At 39.6% G+C, this 24,440-nt stretch overlaps 1 protein-coding gene across 1 annotated transcript in view; it reads left to right on the forward strand.

Moving 5' to 3' along the window:
• The window catches only part of ZNF536 (zinc finger protein 536), a 231,081-nt gene that overhangs the window by 137,003 nt on the left and 69,638 nt on the right, over positions 1–24,440 (forward strand). The window contains exon 6 of the mRNA XM_056501019.1: positions 19,794–21,965. Within this exon, the coding sequence (XP_056356994.1) occupies positions 19,796–21,965 (2,170 nt within the window). The 5' untranslated portion in view covers positions 19,794–19,795. The remainder of the gene's footprint in view (positions 1–19,793; positions 21,966–24,440) is intronic.

Consider the following 24,440-nt stretch of genomic DNA (forward strand, 5'->3'; position numbering starts at 1 on the left):
AGCAGCCTTTATTTAAGAAAGTATTTCAGCTTGTGCTTATATTTAGGCAAGTTCATACATTTCAAGCAAGTGAGTGGAAATCCACTATACAGTGAGGATAGAGCAGCAACATTAACGTGGCTATTGTGTGCATTCTGCTTGGTTATTCCACAAAGTTTTCATTGCATGTGTTTATTAAACTATATTCCAGATCTTCCAAATGAACTGATACCTCTTGATCTGTGAGAGCCCCCTTCGTATCCCAAAGGTATATGGTCCTCAGGAGGGAAAATTTTGCTCAGGATATATAGCAGCAGTCAGCTGATTGCCATAGAAGATCATTTAAGTAGAAGGTCTGATGATAATGTTGAAAGGAGATGACAATAGGAATTGTTATGGGAACTTTTTGGGGAAAAGCCTGTACTTCTTTTTGAGAGTCATTATTGTAGTTGTTTCATGAAATTAATAATTACCAAAAAAAGAAAAAATGCAGAAATTTTGTTTATTAATATTTTTGCCAGTTAAAATGAGAGTTTCACCTGTATGTGTAGATTCATGCTTTGTCCAGTGCACTGTCTGTGCAGAGAAAAAAGAATCTGTGTGACCCCTCCTGTGTACACAGACACTGTACCTGCCCCCTTACCAACAACACAGACACATCAGTCTGAAACAAACACTAAATCAAAGATAGAACAAAGACTTTTCAATACTGGCTTTAGTCTCTGGGGGAAAAAAAAAAAGATTAAAATAATTACCATTAAGAATAATTCCAGTGCATTGTTGTTTAGTTACTGTCTTTTCTCTGCATCCTCTCATCAACTCCATTCCATTGCTGATGTGTCCCAAAGTGCTTTAGGTTGATGGTGGCAGTGCCACCAGTAGAAGAACATTCCACTGTCAGTGAAATAATGCATGAAGAACTGGAGGCTCATGGGGATATCTTTTCCATTTGAATTTTTATGTTTATTTTCATTCATGAAACCTGATATGGCCAGTCAGTAATGGGTAAGGCAGGACTCCCTGTTCTCCCTGTATTTCAACTTCATGCTCCATTGCTGCTCAGTAGTACTACAGAGATATTTTTGAGCAGGGAAAAGAAGGGTGAAACCGTCACCAGTCTGTCAGAGGAACCCTAGAACAGTGTGTTGCTGTAGTTAAATGGTGTGTGGCTTATAGTAAAATTACATGTGGGTGAATTATTTTCTTTAAAATGTTTTGTAAGTAATATGTTACAGGGCAATGTTTGGTTTTAACTCTGATTGTTTTTATTTATTGAAAGTAGTTTTTCAGGAAAAAAAGGTTTAACTCTAGATGCCTATCCTGATTTTTGTGTTCTGTATTAACTACTGCAGGATGTGGCTAAATTAAATATTTTCCTGTATATGTGGTCATCATTAGCAACAATAAGCTTCACATCTCTGTGGATTGAAGTTCCACCCAGAGATCCATATATGGATATAAAACTTTGTCACTGATTCAGTGTGAGTTTGGACCAAAATTCATGAGGTTTATTGTAAAGACTGTCACCAAGTTAGTTTTGGATTGGGTCCATCAAGTATATTTTTAAAATTTGTATCTCCCACTGTTTTAAGTCTTGGTATCTCTGCATATCTGATAATTTGTGATTTTTATCATGTACTTTTGCCAGCCTGTCCTTCCTGAGAAGTCTGGTAACTTCCCATGAAAAATTTAACACAGGTGTTTCAATGAAACAAATTGCAGTTTGAAATATCTGATTTTCTTAACCTGGCAAAAGACCCCAGGACGTAGCAGCAAGTACTGATCCCACAGCCAGGCTGCCACTGTCAGCTGCTGTAGCTGTCTCTGTGGTGGTTCCTGCCTCCCAGCACACGAGGAGCACTGTGTTAGTTTAACCCCAAGGAAACCAGTGAAATTTGGCTTGCACTGAAAGCTGTGCAAGTTTACATCACATTTGCCAAGAGCATGTATGCTAAAAATTACTGTGAATCAGTTAACTTGTGCTAACATGTTACTCTGTGATAAGTTGTGGTAAACCAATTTCTGATCTTCTGAATCCGTGAAAGCTATGCTGAATTTAACTTGACTTTGGATGGTAATATCTGAGCTGAGGGAGCTCAGTCTCTTGCTGTTTGTTATTAGCTATAGGAGCCAGGATGAGATCAGAGTTCCATTCTGATAGCAGTACTGCAGCCAGAGGCTTGGGGTGTTATTTCAGTAACTTTATCAGTCTGATTTAACAAATTGATCTAAAATTAAATACAAACAAACAAACAAACAAACAAACCCACTCCAAACTGAATTAAAAAGCCCCAAACAAATGAGTAAAAAAGCACAAAAGGTTGAGAGGAACTACAGTGCTGGCAGGGAAATAATGTTGACATAGTTTTAAGAAAAGGGGGAGTGAACACAGTCAGTCTTACAGGACAAAGTGGAAAATGCTCATCCAGCTCTCTCCCTCAATGCATTTTGTTTCAAGAGAAGTTCTCTGTTGCAGAGGGATTTCATGATATCAACTCTTTCCCACTTAGTTCAGGTATTTGAAAACAACCACACTGAAATAGATTTTCCCCGTTTCTCTCTCTCTCTGTAGCTGTTACATTTGTTACAAGTTCTGCAAGAAATCTGAAAGTGATTTGTTCTTTGATACTTCTGAGAATTTTTTAAAAAAGCTGAAGGAAAACTGGTACTGTGAAAGGAAGCAGAAAAACTTGGGTAGTTTGGGACATATGTGCATTTTTTTCCTTTGCCTTTTTCATACTTAGTTAAGAAATGTACTTGTTTAAGAAACAAAGTTGTATAATAAACATATTAGTAATGTTGGAAGTAAGACATGTTTTCTTAATACATGGGTGGAATTATTCAAGATCAGTCGACTCTTCTGTAAATATGCCCTTAAGGTCAGGGGGACCTTTGGTTCCACTGCTGTTCAAATGCCATTTGCATAAGTTCAAATTGTCCAGGTCCAGTTTTCAAACACAACCAACTTTTTGGCAGCATTTCAGAATTTATAGTTGCTGATATTTGGGCTTTCTATTTTTCACACTTCTGTTTTTAATTAGTAGCTCTTTTCATATTTCTGTGAAAGATAGAATTGAGCATGATTTAATCTTCCTTCTATATTTTATGGGCTCGGAGAGAGAGTCACTTGATTTCAGCCTCTTGATCAGAAGACAGGAGAGGCTGTCTTCATCGATACAGGGCATTTAGAGATGGATTACTTAAAACATTTTTTAATATACAACCTCCTGTGTCTGTAACAAACTGCAGAAAAGTGTTCTTCATGCAAGAAAGTTTGGCTTTCAAGTGGAGCCTGCTTTTGCTCTTTTTGATTTAGTACTGGGAAAAAAAATCTAAAATTATTTTTGAGGCTTCGGAAAGGCTTTTGCCTGAAGAGTGGCAGGAGATGTTTTCTCCCAGTTGGACAGTGTGCTGATCAGTGAGTGGTGTTTCAGCCTGGGAATGAGGAGGATTCTCCTCCTTGACCAGAACAGGGGCCAAGGATCTGCAGAGCATCCTGTGGTGTCCCATGCTGTTTTCTGCCTCGGCACAAGGCACCGATCATCGTCCCCACAATGGTGATTCACTTTGAGTTACTCATTTAGTAAAGCTTCAATTGCTTCATAAATTAAGGCAGACATTATCATTTTTGAGAAATCTAACAATAACAGCCTACCAGATTCCAGAGAATAATAGCAATGACCAACTGTGCAGGTCAGAGGGGCTGTGAGTGTGCATTCGTGAGGACTTCGGCTCTCCTTTGAGAATTTCAGACAGAAGCTTCTATTAAAGTGCAAAGTATTGTTATTATCTTTGTCCTTTATACATATTTAAATAGTACATGATAATCATCTCTGTGAACTCTTAACTATTCATAAAGGTGGCTGTCAGTTAGGCCTGAACCAGTACTCCAGATCCAAATACTTAAAATGATAGATCATGTTGTAACCTTCTGAGAATTATTCATAACCTTTGTGTAGGAGGAGTTTCCTTTTAGGAGATAGGCTTTGCAGATGATTAGTTAGTGGGGAATTTGATTGTTCTGTTGGGGTAACAATAGCCAAGAATGGTGGAGAAATTTTGCCAGCTTAAAGTAATTTTTGTAGATTTACTCACAGGGAGAGTAAGAGGCAGGGGATGATGAAGGTAAAGGGTTCAACCACCTTTCATCCTTTCCAGTGTAGCATTTTCTGATCCATGGCACAGTGAGTCCCTACAAGTAGCTCCAGGTTACAGCTTCAGCCACCTGTGTGCCCTCCCCCCGCCACTGCCCACAAAGAAAGGTTAAAGAAGTATATGAAATTAAAGTTGTATAGACACACGTTTGCTCTGAACCATGAAATTTTAAGAACTATGTGTATTTTGAAACTCAGTACTCAGAACAACTACCTTGTTAGCACAAAAATTTAGCTTGGAGCATTCAGGTGGAATGTACATTTTAAACCACAAAATTTCCAGCCTCTATGGACTTCCCAAATACCTTCCTCTTGGGCTGTTAGATGTTCTTTGGCCACTTCTTCTCTTTGACTTGAACTAGTATTTACTGAATCTAAACAAACCAAAACCAAACACACCTTTCTGACTAAAAATTTAATCAGAAAACTCATACACCGACAATCTATGCAAGAAGTGTCCTGTTGCTGGTCAGCTGTGAGCTCAAAGCCACATTTCCTCTTGCCCAGCATCAGAAGAGGCCATCCCAAAGACCAGCAGCCCCAGGAGACAGGAGCAGAGACCAGAGAGGTGGGAAGCACCTTTCCTTCCACAGGAGTCATGCAGGACTGTGGGGCCTTTGCACATTTTCCCATGGGTGTTCCAGAGTTAGAGCTTTGCCCGTTTCAGACACAGCCACATCCCCTCTGGAGCTCACCAGGCCTTGGAAAGAGCAGCCTGTGCATCCATGCTCTGATGGGCTGGTGCCCTTCCTGCAGAATTCCACTCATCCTGATTGAGGGGATACTGTACTCCTTCCTCTAGTTTATTTCACCCTCTTGGTATGCAGAGTATTCTTTGTTAATCTTCCTTATTTATTTGAATGTTAATTGGTCCTTGTTAATTTGGTTTTCTGTGCTGGAAGCCAAGGTCAACAATGGGTCCTTCCATATTAGCTCTTAGTGTGATTACAAGGTAGGGCAATGCATCTTGGAAAAAAGTAGAAAGGAGCCTTCCCCCTGTTTTTAATGTAACCTTTGTGTTAGGTAGGGGTTTGGAGGTTGAAAGAGAGAGAGAAAATGTATGTTCAGCACAGACTGAAGGAGTCCTATTGATTGAAAGGGACTGTTAAATTAAAATAAGTTGTTTTGAAAGCAAAATATCACTTGACCCTGAAGAGACAAGCAATTGCAGCCCTGGGGTTAGGTATAACAACAGTGCTGGTTTTGCTGTGGGAATGCAAACTGCAGGCCTGGAAAACAGATTCAGGTTTTTTCTGTCGCTTTCTTGTTTGTATATGCAACTTTCAAACTGCTGTTGTTCTTGCTCTAAGAGCAGTCTCTTCTGAGAACACCCTTCTTTTGGGCTGGAATGGCCATTTTATGAGATAAGAGTAAGAATTTTTGTCTAAAACAGATTCTGTTCCATGGGGCAAAACAAACAGAGCTATCATAACACTTTAAATAGTAATCAAATATGTTTTTCTGTTTGCATTCAAAAGGGTGGAAAGGTAACTTGACAAGATGAAAGAAGGAACCAGATTTGTGTACCCCCCCTTCCCCAGTAACAGGTATAGAGTTTTAGAGAAGACTTCAAGGCAAAAAGAAAAAAGCATAGAATATACTGTTATGGTGTTATTTTTGTCTTTCATTTTTATGACAACTTATTTGTACTTAAAGGAATCTTTCCAAAGAGTTAAGAAGCATCATTAAATAAAGACTGTGAAATGTGCAATATGGCTTATTTATTTAAATGTTAATTGGTCCAACGAACACTTCTAATTAGCTCTATATTTGCTTAGCAAAAAGTTTTACAAATTCCAATTGTGAAAAGCAGCTATTTTGAGCTGGTAAGCATGTTGCAGAATCAGCTATGATTTTTCTATAGTTCTCAGCCCTTGAAGGCACAATTTAATTTTTCATGTATGCATACTAGCAACGGTAAACACTTGCGAGTGTAAAGAACCTTCTTTAATTAGCTGCACAACAATTAAAGGATTCACAAACTAAATTGAACCCTGTCTCTGTGCTTACTAGCTGAATTCTACCACCTGTCACAACAGCACTTTGTTCAATCTGTTATGCAAAATCATTATAGCAATATAGCTGAGGAAAAAAAAAGAGAAAACAGCAATTATTTCTTACTTTTCTCTTGAATGGGTTATTTTGGGTTATACTGATGTCAGGTTCATTGAAGCTAACCTTTTGAAATCTGTAACAGCATAATACTTATATGGCAGGCTTAGAATAGCTTGGAGAATATTTTGTTTTACCCTTTTAAGAGCAAGCGAGGCACATCCTGAAAGTACGGTACTTTCTCTGATCATTTGGAGGAAAAAAAACTCACCAAAACTCTGCTAACTCCTGCAGCAGCCTGTTATTGCTCCTTGTCAGACAAAAAAATTGACCAACATCTAATAGTACAAAATACTCTTTTCTTATTAAAGCTTGTATGCCAATATGAAAACTAGTTTTAAAACCTATTGGTTGGCTAAAGTGGAAAGAGCTGCACTTTTAACCTACGTGTTGTAGCTTCTGACATTTGTGATTACTCTTCAGATCCTGAAAATAAAGTAGCACATAATCTATAAAATACTAGACTTACTTGTGTGCTAACTTTATTTTTCCTTCAAGCAGAAGTGACTAAAAATGAAGAAGTTTGCATCTTTACAGAAGAGCCTCAACCCTAATTTGATTGCACCCCTTTTCTGGAGGGAGCCCAAAGGACCAGGTGCACCCCGACACCAGGGGTCCTGATTTGCACCCCCATTTACACCTCCTGTACCTCCATGTAGAGGAGTCAGGCTCTGGCAGCTCCTGGAGACTGGCCTGGGGTGTACAGAACTTCAGGCACCATGTCACCCTCTGCTTCCTGGAGAGGGGCTCACCTGGGTACCCCCTGTTCACTCAGCTTCCTGCTGATTGGTGTTGAGCAGAACTGGAGGCACAGGAGGAAGGTGGAACCTTGAGGAAAGCCAGCTGGGGAGGGAGGTGGGCCTGGGGCAAGCAGGGTGAAGGCACATAGCAGTGTCCTGGGTCACCCAGCTCTTTGCAGGGACAAGGATGCAGCCCTCAGCTGGAGGCTGGGTTGGGTGTGCTGGGCACTGCCAGTGAAGCCAGCAGCTTCTCCCTGTGTGAGGACTGTGAGGCTGTGTTTGGTGAGGAAGGGCTGTTGGGTTCCTCCTTATTCCTGTGACAGCTGACAGGAATGTGCAGCTCGCTGCCAGCTCTCCTGCGGGAGAGGCGCAGGTACAAGGCTCTGTGCGCTCCCCGAGCTGAGGAGCTGAAAGCAGAGCTGCCTGCTGACAGCTTCCTGAAATCATATCAATAACATATTGTTAGCTCTTGTGATTGGAGCTAAAAGAGTCTGCTGTTGGATAAAGGATACGTGATACGGGCATTTCATAAGCTAGGGATAGAAATGAATAACTCTGCTCATTCACAGTGCTTACACTTTTTACAGTATAATTTTTATACCATTGTCATTTTACAATATTTTTGGAAAACCCAGAAACAGAACAAAGAAGTTGTTTAATAACACTTTGAGTTAGGATTTTTTTCTAAAAAAGTCACCAGGAAAATAAAATTCAACAAGAAAAAAATTGGGAAAATACTTATTTTTTTGTTACTTACCAAAAAAGAAAAAGAAAAAAAGAAAATAAAGCTGCAAAGAAGCCAGATACTTTGATTAAACATGACTTAAATTCTTAGATAATTTTGCACTGAAGTATGAGAAGCCACAATTTGGTCTATACATCTTTCTTTCTCACATCAAATACGATTAGTTAGTCTATTCTGAAGTATAAAACTAAGGAAATGAAAATAATTTTAATTAGAAATAGGTATAATGATCTCCATATTCATAACTGTAGGTGCAAAGGTCTGGAATTCAGAAAAACAAAGCAATACCTTTGCCCAAGCAGGGATTTTTTATGGGAACTCCTGAATGCTCTCAGCTCAAGGGCCATTTGGGATTCAGTTCTGTAGGAAGAGAATCTCTCTGATAGTCCTGTTGCAAGTAGTGGGAGCCTGCTCACTGCACCCATGGCCAGCTCCTTGAAACTGGGCCACCAAGCCTTTCTCCTCCTTTTGTCTGACTTTGTGTTTTGCTGGAGTTACCTGGATTCACTCTAGTTTGCAGCAGTGTAAATTAACATTGAGTGAAGCTTTACACGAGCTGGAGAAAGTGAACACAAACTGCTTATTTGTACAGGCTTTTCAAGAGGCTTGAAATGGTTTTACTGGGAGTTTATGGTCTTTATTTGTGTGTTGGGTTGAAATCTTGCAGCAAAGCACTCCCTGTTAGTCCCTGGTCCTTGTGATAACAAGTGGAGCTGTCTCAGCTTGCCTGGGACTGGAGGCTCCTGGGATCCTGTCAGTCACTGGAAGGAGTTTGGTCAGAGCTGTTCATGGCCAGAGCTGGCTGCTAAGGATATATTACAGTCAGCAGAGTCCATCTCCCACCTGACTTTGCAAGCGTAATTGAACTTGCCAGGGTCTGTCATCCTGAGATTGCATTTATCAGACTTTCTTTGTCAGCTTTGTTACCAGCCTATCACCACGAGAGGCTGTCTTTTCAGCCAAGGGCCTGGAATGTTGCAATTAACATCAAAATTATTTAAAGGATTTTTATCCTGCAGGTAGCTTTGAAATGTTATTGTATTTTTACCGTATTCCTTCTCCCCCCATTCATCTGTCTGCCATGCATCTGCCTAGTTTTCAGTGCCCTTTTTATTAATGATCAAAGCTACTGTGCCCAGATAAAACAGGGGTGCCCAGACAGCAGCTGGTGCCCAGCTTGTTGGATCCTGGAGGCCATTGCACTTAAACACGTGCCCTGTTTCACACAGACAGTGCTCACATCTCTGTTTCCTTTCAGAGATGCACAAGGTGATTCCCTTTCCTGCACCTGATCCCCCAGGGCAAAGGGGGGAGATTCTCTGTTCCCTTCAGGGGCTGCACCTCCCTGCAGCCAAGAGCCCTGCAAAGATGGGACCTCTTTTTGTGGTCACTTGTGTGAATCATTGTTATTCCCTTAGGTTAACTGCAAAACTTTTACAACTGTTTGGTACCATCATTCAGAGGAAGAGACAGAATAATCTCACTGCAACAGGTAGAGGGGATTTTAAAAGCAGCTGGGAAAATACAGGGAGATACCCCAAGTCAGTTACTTTTAGTACAGATGTTGCTGTTTGGGGCTGTCTTCCCTCCTCTGAAAGAGAAGTGTGATTTATTTCTTTTTGCTCCTCTAAAAGGATATATAATAAAGAGATTTTTTTTTTTTTTTTGAGGTTTCCTGACCCCAGGGTGGGTGTCTGAGCAGTGCAGTGACTGCTAACCACACCCTGGTAAGCCTGAGCCACTTATATCAGTGGGAAAACAGCTTAGGAGCTACAAGTTGGCCTTAGAGTTCCAGCTCTGCTCTTGTGTTCATGGCAGTGATCAATTAATAAAGTTAAATGACAAAAGCAATGATATATCAGTAAGAATATGGGCAGAACAGAACACCAGTGGGGATGTGTGTTTTCCTGTTTCATTTTACTTGGTGATAATTAAGTACAGCTTTTTATGCCTTAGTCTGTGTGGTGTTTCCTCATCTATCTTTTTCACTTAATTCTTTAAAGAGTTTTCTCTTTCTGCTTTTTGGGAGACCACAAGCACAAGGGGTGTTTGAGAAATATTTGCTCTATTTTTCCAGCATTAACCTGCTTCTAGCATCTCTGCCTATTTCAATTTCATATTTTACTCCATTTCATTCCACTAAAACTAAAGCTTTCTCAGCTTTTTTTTTTTTTTTTTCTTCTGGAAATTAGTATTAAACTAATATGATGAGTAATAACTCATCGAAACCACTTGTACCTAAAAATCACTGTAAACATCTAAATTATGTTAAAGTCCATATATTATAGGGAGAAGAAAAATAAATCAGTTGGATTGAGGGAAGAAAGAAGATAGAATTTGGAGATAGAAAGTATTAACAGCCAATAATCTCTGTTATTAAAGGAAAAAAAATTCTCTAGTATTTTAATAAAAAAAAAGTTTTTTGCTGACAGGTTTGCCATGAGTTAAAAAAATCCAGTCTTTTCAGCAGTCAATTATGATTGATAAAGGAAAGGAAAGCTATCTGCCATTCTGGAATAAGCAATGGGAGTCAAGAGTTCTGGACTCTGTCCCTGGCTTCTTTACAGAGGATGAGCCATCTATTTAAGTCAAGATACATGGCAAGCTTTTTCCTAAATGAGATGTGGAAAGGATCAGTTAGGGATATTTATTTCTACAGTGCTGAAATTCTGAAAAACTTGGTCCCTTTACTCTGAAATTGGGCAAATTACTTCCATGTTTCCATTTCCATTGCATTAAGATGTTGGATATTTCTGTGCCCAGCAAAGAAACATTTACCAAGGTGTTCCTCACCTTTCTGATTGAAATGATCACAGTGTGCTTTGGGGTTCCATGTGGTGGAGGCCTTTAGGGAATACTGGGGCAGGAGCTGGTGGGAGTAACTGCTGGGGAAGTTTCAGCAGCTGCTGGGGAGAAAGGAGGAGCTCCTTCCACATTTATAGTGTGGCCCTTTATGCTTTTCATGGGAGTTACTATTTTTTAATGTTGTTTTTTCTTAAATATACTGACCTTGAAGAATGCACAATTTATCTTTTCATTCTCTGTATATTTGTTCCTCTCTTTTGTTCCCCATTCAGTATCATTGGAAGTAAAATAAATGCAGTTGTATTATATATGTGCTTTAGGAGTATGTATTGTCACATATGTTCTTTTTCATGTGCAACAGGTTACATAAGTTTTGATGTATTAATCTTTCTTTTTTCTTAAAACATTTTCTTAGGCACGTAGTTTCTGTCTTGATGTCATCACAGGTAGCCCATATGCTTAGTGATGCATTGTTGTGTCTACAGTCTAACTCAATAGCATGCAATTTGGAGCATCCTTAATTATCCTACAAACCATTTTGTGATAATGAAACCAAATATGGTGTAGACTTGGCTGACATCTCTGTGATATTACTTGGCATACCAAATATTTCTGTTTCAAATATAAATCGGTTACTGCTTCTTCAAAATATGCATTCTATTAATTAAATCTATACTTGAGGCATCTTTCCCCCACCCCCCAAGCTGCTATAAGTATTCTCTCTCTCCATGTTCTGTATGCAGATAGGGTTGGTTATGGGCCCTCTAATTTGACAAAAAAATAGGCTAACCTTGTGGTCTTTCAGTCCTACAACTACAGTTGAGTGTGCAGTGTCTTTCCATATAACTAGGTCTTTTGTTCCACTAGAGAAAATGACTTAATTTGTTAGAGAGCTTTTTTTTTTTTAAAGGTTTAACTGTAACAGTCTTTACCTAATAGACCTGGGATTGCAGGGAGGTGATTAATGTGAATTAAAGGATCTCTGTGACACAGGACTAAAGGACAGAATTACGATGCTGTTGTTGTTGGCAATCCCACTTGTGCAACTTAATTCCTCCCTAAACCAGATTTCCAACACTTTGCGAAAAGTTAAAGGAGAAGTCTAATTGGACCTCGTACTTCTTTTTGAAACTCTCTTTATTCAGGGATGTTGTGTTTCTGCATTTTCCCTGGCAATGTGTGTCTTTGTCCCCTGAAATCCATCTATTTATTGCAGTGACACCTACTGCTGAGAGAGCTGATCCGCAGCAGGCTCGGCTCCTGTTAAACTTGGCCAACAAGCAGTTCGTGACTCAACCAGCAGATGTTTCTGTGGCTCAGGTCAAAGGCAACTTATGGACTCGGGTTTTTTTGCTTTGCTCCTAGCACTAAGTGCCAGGAAAGTCAAGGCTAGGTACAGACAGTTGACCTGACCAGTAGCAGGAGGAACTGAACCAGGGCCCTGAGGATCTGCAAAGACCAAAGCATTAGTCTGTTGAGCCACTGTGCTGGCTACAGTCCAGCAGTTTCAGACAACTGGCTATCTGATTGCATGCCTGGATTTTAGTAATGATTTTACATACTTATTTGATGATTTGTATCCAAGCTTATGCTTCTGACAGGTGCCCTTGTGAACTAAATCTCGCTGGGCTATTGCATATGAATATTTCACAGTCAATCATACTTTGATCTTTGGGACATATGTGCATTTGACATTATATTTAGTTGTGCACAAAATCTGAGTCTAAGCCTTTGTGAAATGAAAAAAAAATCATCAACCCAGCATTAGAGTTTTGGATTTAAATTGTTTCAAACTGTGCTTTGAGTTCTATGGTCTTAACTCTTCTTTATTGATCTCTTTATAATTGGTTCAGGGGGCCTGATCCTCCTGTCCTCATCCAGCTGAAATGCTTGGCCTTTTATTTGGAACTTTCCTGTGCAAGGAATGAAGGATTAATAGGGTCAACATTATGTATCTTTTAATATTATATAATGGGTTAGGGCATTGCAGACTTCCAGCACAGTGCAGTGTCCTCAGATGAGAATAGGAGATTCAGAGCCTTTTCCATGCTATAAAAATGACAAAAAAAGAAATAATAAATATGCTTTGCAAAGTCTTCCAGGCAATTTATTATTTTATTTGTACTCTGTGATGGTAAAGTGGTTCATTAAAAGCTTAATTTTAAGGTTTCTTCAATCTGATGTGGATGCCAGTTAGATTAATTAAAGTGAATGATCAGATAGGAGCTACAGGAAATTGATCAAATTGGAGAGGGTTTAATCAGTTGTATACATTCCAAATTACATGAAAATAACAAATTTACTTTAAAAAATGCTGTTTCTAAAGTAACAGAAGCTTTAGTTTAATGAAGCATTCCACAAATAAGATTCCAATATGAATTTTGGTATCACTCTTATCTTTACTTTTGCCATCAAAAGATCACTAGGAAAATAAAAAGTAAAATGTGGATCAGTGTTGATAAGCTAAAAAATAATGATCCCAGATGCAACCAGTGCCTGCAAAAAACCAAAAAAATCATGATTTTTTTAGTTTTTTCATGTACTGAACTTTCAGTACCAATTATTTATATTTTTCTTCTTTGGATCTGACTTCTTAAGTATATGCAAGTGAAATAGAATAAATAAGAAGGAAAACAGATTTTACTAAGTCACATGCAAAGTAGCAATAAATCAAACAGCTTGTCTGCATTCTTCTAATCTTTCTATTCTAATCTGTGAGTGAGATTTATAAATGACCTCTCCTCTCCTCTGTGCTCATCTTCCTAGATTGTGATCACAAACGGTTCACAGTCCTCCACTCCACGGGTGCTACCAACCAAAGACTGTTCTGGTGATTTATCTTCCACTGATCAGTTATCAGTCCCAAAGGCTGTGCTAACTAGAAAGTACCCTGCAGATGTAACAGGTATTTTAGAAAGCAACTCTCTTCCCAGCCCAGAGCAAAGGCACTACAGCCTCAGCAAACCATTTTCTGTCTGCTAATGACTTTTGAAACTTCAAAATCCCTCTGCTAACCCTTCTTTAAGACATAAAAACTGTTGTGGAATGAGTTGGCTCTGTTGTTACTAAAGGAGTACTTTGTTTTGGAATCAATAAGCAGCTTGTTTAAATATCAGCCCTACAAAGCAGCTACAGTTCTGTCGGATGCCTTGGCGGTGCCCCCTGCGTGGTCCCGGCTCTGGGGGATGCTGGGCTGAGCTGCAGCCCCCAGAGCTGCTGGGCTGTGGGATGGGGCAGCCCTGCTTCCCCCAGAGCCCTGCCCTGTGCTTGGCTCCTGCTCAAACCAGTCTTGGTTGCTGCCACTCACACGTGCTCTGCAATGCCTGCAAACCCTAAACGTGCTAGTGTCGCTAATAGTGATAACCAATTACCAAGCTGGCCTTAATCATGCTTGAATAAAAACAAACAGATAGGACACATTACCTGTAGGCCAACTTTCTTTTTTTAAAGACGTGCTGTTATACTCCAGAAACCATATATTTTCCTGAAATAATTATATTATACCCCAAGGAATAGGACACCTACTTAACAAAAACTCCTATGAAGTCGATGCAATTACTCTATTTTACATAAGTAAAATGAGAGCAGGATCTGGCCTAATGTTTATTTCATTTTATCAGACTGGATAATGCTGTCCTGGTGGCATTAAATACAGCTGATCTCTCCCCTCCCCTTCCGTGCATGCATGTTTTTGTTAAAATCTAACTATTTACATCTATGTCTCTTAGTATTGCCTACAAATCAGTCAAAGAAGAGTAGGTCATTTATCCTGCCCTACTGTTTATATATTAATCATCTGGCAAATAAACTGCTCAGTATCCTACCCACCTCAGTAATATTTGTGATGTAATTTGTTTGGATGCCCAAATGTCACCAGCGTTGATTGTAAGAGATGAAAAAAATGTACTTGCTCAGCACACCAAGCTCTGGGCTAAAATGTAAGCATGAAATCTCTGGTTTATTTTTGTAATAATGTTTACAGCTGTTTAATGACCCTGAAAGGGTTCAGTAGTCTGGTGTTCTGTATTTCTTAACAGGAGTGTATTATGCTTATAACAGCTTTAGTTCAACTGTTTCTGCTGCAACAATAAGAACAATATTTAATAAAAATTCAATATATATTCTGATCTCAGCAATACCTGTTTACGAGTTGCTAAGAACTGAAGCAGTCTGTATTGGAGTATTTAGAATTTGCCAGTGGACCACAAGATAATGTAGATATATGTGAATTTTTCTAGCTGGAAAGATAAATACCAAGTCTATATTCTGAAAGCATAAGTAACAGTGTGTGTAGCTCTAACTGCTCAGAGGATCAGGGCCAGAGCGAGCTTGTCGTTTAAACACGTGAGCTTGTAAAGCATTACTTTGCTTACTGAACTGTAAATCTTTTAACTAACCTAATCTAAGCTATAATAACAGCACAACAGTGGCTTTAAAATGACTGTTTTCTCTACAGCACTGAAGAGGGGAGAGCTTCAGTGTGTGTGTGTGTGTCCAGCAGGAATGAACAGGTGTAAATAAGAGCTGAATTTGGTCCATCTGTTTGCAAAGATAACAGGTGTGTGTCTGCACATATGTGTCTGTATACAGATATGAGTGTGCCTGCATATGTTTACATGTGTGTGTAGGCACAGATTTATCTTGAAATTCTGTCATTCTGCTTGCCATATTTTTTTTCCTCTCTGTTTCCAGCAAGAGGAAGCTCAGCTTCTCGTATTACATTAATGTAGTTGTGATGACAGGCATTTCTGGTGTCATAATTGGTTTTAAATTCCAGTAATCCATTTCAAATAGTTAAATAAAATCTGTGTGTTCACTTGAAATGGCTAAAGCCAGAACTTTCGCTATTGATATCACAGGAAATAGTCTTGAGGGCAAAAATGTGAGTGAAATCAAAATAACTATTAGTATCATCAAAGGGACTTGAATGTCTCCCTGTACCTTTATGTAGGAGATGAGAGGGAGTATTTTTACAATATCTGTATTCCATGGTGAGTTTCGTGCTCCTCAGAGGAGTGGGGCTCTGTGCGGTGGGCACAGCCCGTGGCCAGCTGCCCTGGATGGTCAGTGTGGTGCTTCCCAAGGCTGCTCTGCCCTGCCCACTGCACTGTGGACCAGCTGGGCTCTGGCCTGGGTCTGCAGCAGGCTCAGTTTGGAGGTTTTGGCCACAGCAACTCACTTGGGCAAGAGCTGAGGGTTTATTTAGGTTAGAAAGGGCAGCTCATAACAACTCCTGATCCCAACTTGCTCTGGTGCAGTGCCACGTCTTGGGGGACACTGTCTTTACACAATATTTGAGATAATTAAAGGGCAGAAATTTGCTAAATAAACTCCAGCAAACATATTTTGAATTTCTTAACAATCTCAAATTTGATTTGCAGTTCATTTCGTAAACATTTGTTAACTACAGAGAACATTGTGCTTCTGTTCCCAGTGTGAGAGACAGCAAAACATTCTGTGCTTTCCTTATATGAGAGATCAGGATCTTGAAAATAATGTGATAGACTATATATTTAAAAATTGAAAGCTAGATGTTTTCCCTGTCATGGAGCATCAAAGTGGTACTTACAAACTGACATTTTCAAATTTTTTATTTTTTAATATCTTTGAATACCAAGGGGGGTACCATGAACTGCAGGAGCCTCACTGAGGAAGGAAAGCCCCTTGCCCCACCTGCTGTAACCCTGTCTGGTCATAGATCTAGACAGAGATGATGGATAAAGAGGGAGAGAATGAAATTGCTATTTTTTTTTTTTTTTTTGAGAAATCAGGCAAATTAGATTGAGTTATCTAATTCATAGTGGAATGATGGATGAGGATGTGTTTTGTGTCTGTCTTGCATGTGGATACAAGATGAGATTTTGGTAGGTTTTGATGTGAAAGGGCTAAGGGATACCAAGAGTGATTTCTGTGAAAGCTGAACAGTAGCAAGGTGTTCAGGAAAGCTGTACCTGGGCATGGCAGGAGGAGAAATTTCACAGGGCAGTGCTTTCAGTGCTGTAGTTATACTTTGCAATGAAACCAGGCTGGAGTGAGGAAAAGAGGAAACAGAGCCAGAGGAAAGAACAGGCCTGCAAGAAGCAGGGGCAGTTGGGGGGGGAAAATGCATTTAAGTGAAGAATACATTTGGATTTTGTGGTAGCTGGGTGCCAGAAAGAGCACAGCTGATCAGAGTAGGCAGCATTCAGAGCTGGTTGTTGCTCATTAAGCAGAGGCTTTGCTGACCTTTCTGCATATTTAATAAAAAATTATAACATTTCCTATGCCTAAAGTTCCGTGTGTGTCTGGGGGAGGCTGCGGGTTAGGCTCCCCCAACTTGATCCAAAATTATTAATCTTTAGATGAGAAATTATGGATTTGGTATTCTTCTAAACTATTTTTTTTTTACTTGTTCTCCCAAGATTCTACATTATATATTTCTGTATGATTTTGGAAGACAGAAAATAGCAAAAAGGAAAAATTGGAAAACTTATTATATGCCAACTAAAACTGCTGTTGTTACTTTATTAAAGTTATATTTGAAAAAGAGGCAATCTCAACCACAACTTCCCTCCTCAATCCAAATAACCATACATTTGAACTGATGCTTAGGGTTAAACATCAGAATTAATAAATTCCACTGGGATCTGTCAGCATTTCCAAACTTCGATAGAGCATAAAATGCTGAAATTAACTACCTAAACCTTTCTGAGCATGTAAAAGCACCAGGTCCTCTTGGTATAAACTAAAAAAAATGAAATGTAGACTGCATTTTTGAAGTTGTTATAGAATAATGACAATTCACAAAGACTTTTCTAAACCTTCTTCAATGTATGTGTGTGTCAGCACATGCTATGCATTTCTGGAATTGTTATGTTTGTTTGCCAACATGCCTTGATTAAGCATGGTGGGGAGAAATAACACTCCTGAGTGTGTGGAATCCAGACAAAAAGTAGATTTAGGTTTTGGGGTTTTTCTTGTGTTGTTATTTGTAGGAGTATTTGTTATTTTTTTAAGAAGAACATAGGCAGATATTCAAAATGTCAGTTAACTTCAGGCAATGGCAGACCTGAGGACTGTAAGTCTTAAATGGTTTAATTAATATTTTTGAATATGAAACTTGGTTTGTTCAAAAAGTTGAACAAACTGTCAAAAATTTAAAAAAGAAGAAAAAGTTGTGCATACCCACATTTTGAATGACTGTGGTCTGCTGCACAGAAAACTTGAATAAAGAATTAAGAATTTTGCTTTTTCCTACATTGCCTTGGGTGAACAACTGTCTTGATTATGTTCTCCTACTCTCTACCTTTGGAAATCAGACACTGCAAGCTAAACTTAGGTGGAGTCCTTTTATATACTTGATTTCTTTAATATTTTTATAAATAATAACATTGACAGCATGCAAATAATGGGTCCCCAACCTGTGACCTGAATCAGAGGACTGTTACATTTTGAAAAAGATCTGCTGTATATATGGGCAAAACTAGGTAGCTCATGTTCTTTTTTAATACACATGAATAGAACCCTTTCCTGTACTTCTTACAACATCTGCATTGTGTCACAATCTCAGTCATCCTGTCAGGCCCAAAGAGGTCTCCCCTCGAAGACCTCCCATGCTTTTTTTTTAGGCCCTGATCCTGTAAATACCTAATCATGTGTGGAACTTTGCTTTCAAGAGTCACCCTTTGAAGTCTACTGGGCTGCTCCCATGAGCACAATTCCATGCATTTTAAGTATGTACCAGATCTGGACCTTGAATTGTCTGTCAAGGGAAGCTGTGTGAGGAGTGGTGTCCACCCAGGGTGTGCCTGGAGCCTTTGTAGAAGACACAGCAAAAAAGTGCTTTTGGCTAAAGCCATAGAGAGGGTTGACCAAATTAATTTTTTAAGAACCTATAGAATTTGGTAGTTTTGTGAGGGAATAAAGTGTCAAATCACTCCACTGAACAACAAAAATCTTAACTGTGGTCTAATATAACCTTATAGCATCATATAGTTTATGAATTAGTTATGTGAAACTTTATATTTTAAACAGAATTTTATAGACACATTATATCTGTATAGAGTAGAGAAGTGGCAAGGATGGATTATTGTGGACAATTATGCAGACCAGAACAGAGCACTTGTGTTTAACAAACAGCTTTGAATTCTAATTTCCAGCCGTATATATAGTGCAGCTACAATTTGTAGTCATTACTGTGTATTAGGAAAGTTATTAGAATTCTTAAACTTATTGAGGCTTTCCACAACACCTTCCCCAGATTTTAATTGGTTTTATCTAGTTCCATAAGAGAGCTCTTTAAAACAAATCAAAGTGTCTTAAATCACATGTATCACCCATCGAAGGACAGAGATATTCCTCTATAATCTGGCAAGTTTTCCTGGGAACAGAAATCTGAAGGTTCTCAAGGATGAATTAAAAGACTTGGCAGAAGATAATTTATGTGCCTTTTGATGGGCTCAGTTTCAAAATGACAAAATAACAATGTTTTGTAACAGAAGGGTTAAATCTTAATCTCAGAGGTTTACAAAGCTGCTAGTCGCAGTCTCCTTAAAATTTAATATACCTCGTTAATGCTTACTTGCAAACACTGAAGGATTTTTATGATTATAATCATGTGTTACAGCACCTAGTACTGTTTCTAAGCAGCATACTAATCAGCTTAATGAGATATTACTGCACTTTTTGTTGACTAAAGCAAAATCCCTTTTATTGTTCTAAAGCTTGTCCTTTATTTTTTCCCAAAACATTATCTTGTTTTATTGTACACCAGTAAATATCATACCATCGGTTTTTTGTCAAATCATAAAACTATCTTTCTCATTGTAGAATGTGTAATATATTGAATATGGTTAATGGAACCGAAAGTTAAAAATGGATTTCTATTTTGGTGGGGGGTTTGCTGGCTTTTTAAATGAAAATGGGAGAGATGCATAAGATTTCTTTTTCTATAGATTTAGAAATGGAGACAGGTGCAGTTTCACAAGGAGGACAAGTGAGGGATGGTAAAAGCCTTGGCCCCTTCTGTAATAATGAGATTTTGAAATTGTTGCATGTCTTAAAATAGTAATTAATAGTTCTCAGTACACATGCAGAATGAGTACATGTATGATCAAAACTGTGTAGCACAGTTGGCACTTAATACACTTTTAATTGTTTCTACACAAATTCCTTTGCATTATTATGAGTAGGTAAAACATAAAACGTGAATTGTACACCAGTGATTCAATGCTCATAGCTCTTTCACAGTCTGAACCTAAAATATCTTCTGATTTTCAGAGATGGAGGAAGCTAGTTTGTGCCTTGGTGTTTCTTCAGCTGTGCCAGAAGCTGACGCCCATCTCAACAGCACCATTCTCAATGGGCAATATTCAATGAGTCAGAAGCTGCACCAGATCACTTCCCAGCTCAGCCATGCCTTCCCGGAGCTCCAGAACAGGCAGAATCCCGAGGAGAAGGCGTCAGTGCCACTAGAAGACAAGAGCCACATGTCCATAGCGAACCAGCCCATCAGCAGCCAGATGGCCCTGCTGGCAAACCAGCTCAACAGGGAGGTCGACACCAGCCTGAACGGGCGCGTGGATCTGCAGCAGTTCCTCAATGGACAGAACCTCGGGATCATGTCTCAGATGAGCGACATCGAGGACGACGCCAGGAAAAACCGAAAGTACCCCTGTCCCCTCTGTGGGAAACGCTTCCGCTTTAACAGCATCCTCTCGCTGCACATGCGAACTCACACTGGAGAGAAACCCTTCAAGTGTCCCTACTGTGACCACAGGGCAGCTCAGAAAGGCAACCTGAAGATACACCTGCGTACTCACAAGCTTGGAAACCTTGGCAAAGGTCGTGGGAGGGTCCGAGAGGAAAACAGACTTTTACATGAGCTGGAGGAGAGAGCAATTCTTCGGGACAAGCAGATGAAGAGCAGCCTCTTGCAGCCACGGCCCGATGTGAAAGCACAGCAGCACTCCCACCCGATGCCGCTCGCAAACTGTAACTTGTCTGTGCCACCTAATCACAGCACACCTGATATTTCAAACCCTGTTCCCTCTCCAAAGCCGGTCAGTGTCCAGGAAGAAGTTGTCGCTCAGACAGCCGGGTTCAGATGCACGTTTTGCAAAGGCAAGTTTAAGAAGCGAGAAGAGCTGGACAGGCACATAAGGATCCTGCACAAGCCTTACAAGTGCACTCTGTGTGACTTTGCTGCCTCGCAGGAGGAGGAGCTGATCAGCCACGTGGAGAAGGCTCACATAACTGCAGAGTCAGCACAGGGCCAGGGCTCCAACGGGAACGGGGAGCAATCCACCAACGAGTTCCGTTGCGAGGTGTGTGGCCAAGTGTTTAGCCAAGCCTGGTTCCTAAAAGGCCACATGAGAAAGCACAAGGATTCCTTTGAGCACTGCTGTCAGATCTGCGGGAGGCGATTCAAGGAGCCTTGGTTTCTCAAAAACCACATGAAAGTTCACCTGAATAAGTTATCTGTAAAGAACAAATCTCCTAATGATCCTGAAGTACCTGTCTCCATCAGCAGCATGTCCCAGGAAGCTCATGCAAACTTGTATTCAAGATATCTGTCATGTTTGCAGAGTGGTTTTCTTCCTCCTGACAAAGCCAGGTTAAGTGAACAAAATCAAATCTACAACAAAGGAGATATGCCCATGAAAGAGAAAGAAGTCTTGGGGAAGCTCCTTTCGCCCATTTCTGGCATTGGCCACAGCATTGCCGAAGGGGATAAACATTCTTTATTGGGCTGTCTCAATCTGGTGCCTCCTCTGAAATCCAGCTGTATAGAAAGGTTACAAGCTGCTGCCAAAGCAGCAGAGATGGATCCAGTAAACAGCTATCAGGCCTGGCAGCTTATGGCAAGGGGAATGGCCATGGAACATGGCTTTTTGTCTAAAGAGCAGCAGATACAGCGCAGCCACGAAGACACTTTGGCAAATGCTGGAGTTATGTTTGATAAGGAGAAGCGGGAGTATGTGTTAGTAGGAGCAGATGGCTCTAAGCAGAAAATGCCTGCTGATTTGGTTCACAGCACTAAAATGGGCAATCAGAGAGACTTGCCAAGCAAACTAGACCCTTTAGAAGGCAGTAGAGATTTTTTGTCACATGGTATGAACCAGGGACTCGATTACAACTTACAAAGTCATGGAAACATAAAAGAAAAGCCAACTGAATGCCCGGACTGCGGAAGGGTTTTTAGAACATACCACCAAGTGGTCGTTCACTCCAGGGTCCACAAAAGAGACAGGAAAGGAGAAGATGAAATAATTCAAGGTAGTCTCGATGAGCGGCGTGGGTCTGGAAGTGATCAAGAGTCTCAGTCTGTCAGCAGGTCGACAACACCAGGGTCCTCTAACATTACTGAAGAAAGCGGAGTAGGTGGGGGTCTCTCGCAGACAGGGAGTGCTCAGGAGGACAGCCCTCATCCTTCCTCACCCTCCTCTTCAGGTATGAAAACTTCTTCTTCCCTCTCTGCACTGAAAGCCTCGTAGCTGTATTTGAGCTCACAGCAGTAAAGTAGTTTATGCATTCTCTTGTCAGGTCGTTTCCTACAGTCCACAGGGATGCAGTATTGCTTGCCAGCACATCTGTGTTTGGGTTCCTGCAATGCCTTCGAGGTTAATTCTCTGCTCACCCTTTTCCCCTCCAAGGGCAGGTTTCCCAGCCTTTCTGACACCTTCCCAGCCTGCAGGGTCTGAGCAGCCACCAATGGCTATATGGCTTCCAGGGCCTCTACCTCCAGGTTTTGGAAGGTGTTTTCTCCTCCTCTTATATTCACAGTGTCTCTCTTGCAGATCCTGCCCTGTCCTCTGTGTAAAAGGGTGAGGAAAGATGCCCTCTTTGAGGTGAAGTTAATAAACTGCATGTTGGTTCATCTCTCTGATTGCCCTCATTCTGACAACCATGTCAGTTCCTTAGCTATGTCCTTGTACCTGACCACCAGACTGATTAAAAAGAGATTCAGAAATACAAATTACTAGCCTTTTGACAATCTTCTAACTTATGTGCAGATTTTAACTTGTATGAAGCCTTCTGCTTAATTCACATCCATTTCAAAGTACAAGAAAAATAGAAATCAGACTGAAGCATTTTAATTGTATTGTATGTCATGTTAACTTGCTGTGTATAAAATAGCAAAGCAGATAATATTTCATTGGAGATGTCTATAAAATATTGAGCTTCCTGGTACAATTTTTTTAAGTTACTAGCCTATGACTGCTGAAATAAAATCTCCAAGTAATAACAGGTAAGATTTCTGGCCTCATGTATATTTCCAAAGTCACTTACTAATGGATAGTAAATTGAAAGTTGTATCTCCAGCCCTTTATAAAGAAAGCACCTCACTAATACTGTAATCATTCTGCAAGCCTAACAACAGAGGAAATCATGCCATAACAAATACTCTGTTACTAATGGCAACATTGATTTCTGCAATCAGCCATTAAGTCTAGAAAATGAAAGACAGTTTGAGGTACCTTAAGGCATTACATTGCCCACTGTTAAAGAGCTGGTAGCAGGCTGTTGAGGGTAATTCTTTTTAGCTTTTTTCCCCCAGTTTCGATAAATATTTTAGCATTGGAGGCAATTCACTGTTACAGTTATTAAGTATATGCCAGTTTACTTTTGTTGTTCTTGTCATGCTCCAGTATACTCTACTTCTGAGGCCAAATTAATACAAAAATAGTGTTAGTTTGTTGGCTTATTACAAACCAGTAAAGAAATTGTTAAGACGCATAAATCTGCACTCCACATTCCACAGATTCCTATAGTACTTAATGCTGTTGTTTAAATACCCATGAAACACAGTCTACCCTGAGAGTCATAGCCTCGTTTGCAATTTATTACTGGTGAGACACGTTAGAAAATTCTATGTAGGAACAAGGCTAACAGGCGAGAGCTAATTTCATACTATATATAGTTGTTGGGATTCTTTTAAGAGGATTGAAAATATGTCAGGATGAAGAAGATTATTTTTCTAACTTTCACTTTTAAAAATCCTACACATTTGGGGGGGTGGGGAGGGAATACTCCTCTTTATTATAAAAATTGTCATTTCTGTTTTGCAATGCCATAGAGCAATCAGAAAGAAAAGATCCTGAAATTGTTCAAATTCTGTCTGAAGCCTTTCAGGGCTGTCAGGAAAAGTTTTGAAAAACACAGCCCCAGAGTCTTCTGAGTGAGGTTGAACTGATAGAGATCGAAGAGGATTTGAAACAATGCATGTGAAAGTTGGTGTGTTTTGAGTGCCCTGAAAACTTTAATTCCAAGTGTTCTGGTTCGTTAAATGTGTTGTTGTGGAAAGTTGTTCCTTCTCAGAGGCAAAAAACCCTGCAGTATTGTTCTCTCCATGGTCACTAATTTGAAATTATTTTTAACTTGAACTACCATTTATTTAAAATGTTTGTTTTCACACCTGATGTATGTATATCAAAACAGGTGAAAATGAAAGCAAAATATGTGCAATAGCAGTTGCTGGAAGCATGTTGGATTTTACTGAAGAAAATAAGACCTTTTATATTGATATCTGATTGTCTTTTTTAGTTACTGGTAAATGTAAGTAGGCTCTCAGTGTCATACATCCTGTCATGGCTAGTGTGTAGGTTTTTATAACTTTTTAATCAGATGAAAGGAAGAGTGTATTGCATTTTTACACAAAAAAGTCCAAGTATTGTTTAGTACTTGAAAGCTAAATTTTATTGCCATGTTGGAACTGTTCATCTCTATGGACTGCATATTTTATCACTACCTGTGAAAGTAGACCTAAAGAATATAAAGAAATCAGATTTTTTTTTTTTTTTTTTTTTTTTTTTTTTTTTTTTTTTTTTTTTTTTTTTTTTTTTTTTTTGCATGGGGTAGAATTAAGTAGTCATTGAATCTTCTATTAAGAAATTACTGAAAAACACAGTTTTACAAATTTCTCAG

This window comes from Oenanthe melanoleuca, chromosome 11, assembly GCF_029582105.1.
Source record: "Oenanthe melanoleuca isolate GR-GAL-2019-014 chromosome 11, OMel1.0, whole genome shotgun sequence".
Taxonomy (NCBI): domain Eukaryota; kingdom Metazoa; phylum Chordata; class Aves; order Passeriformes; family Muscicapidae; genus Oenanthe; species Oenanthe melanoleuca.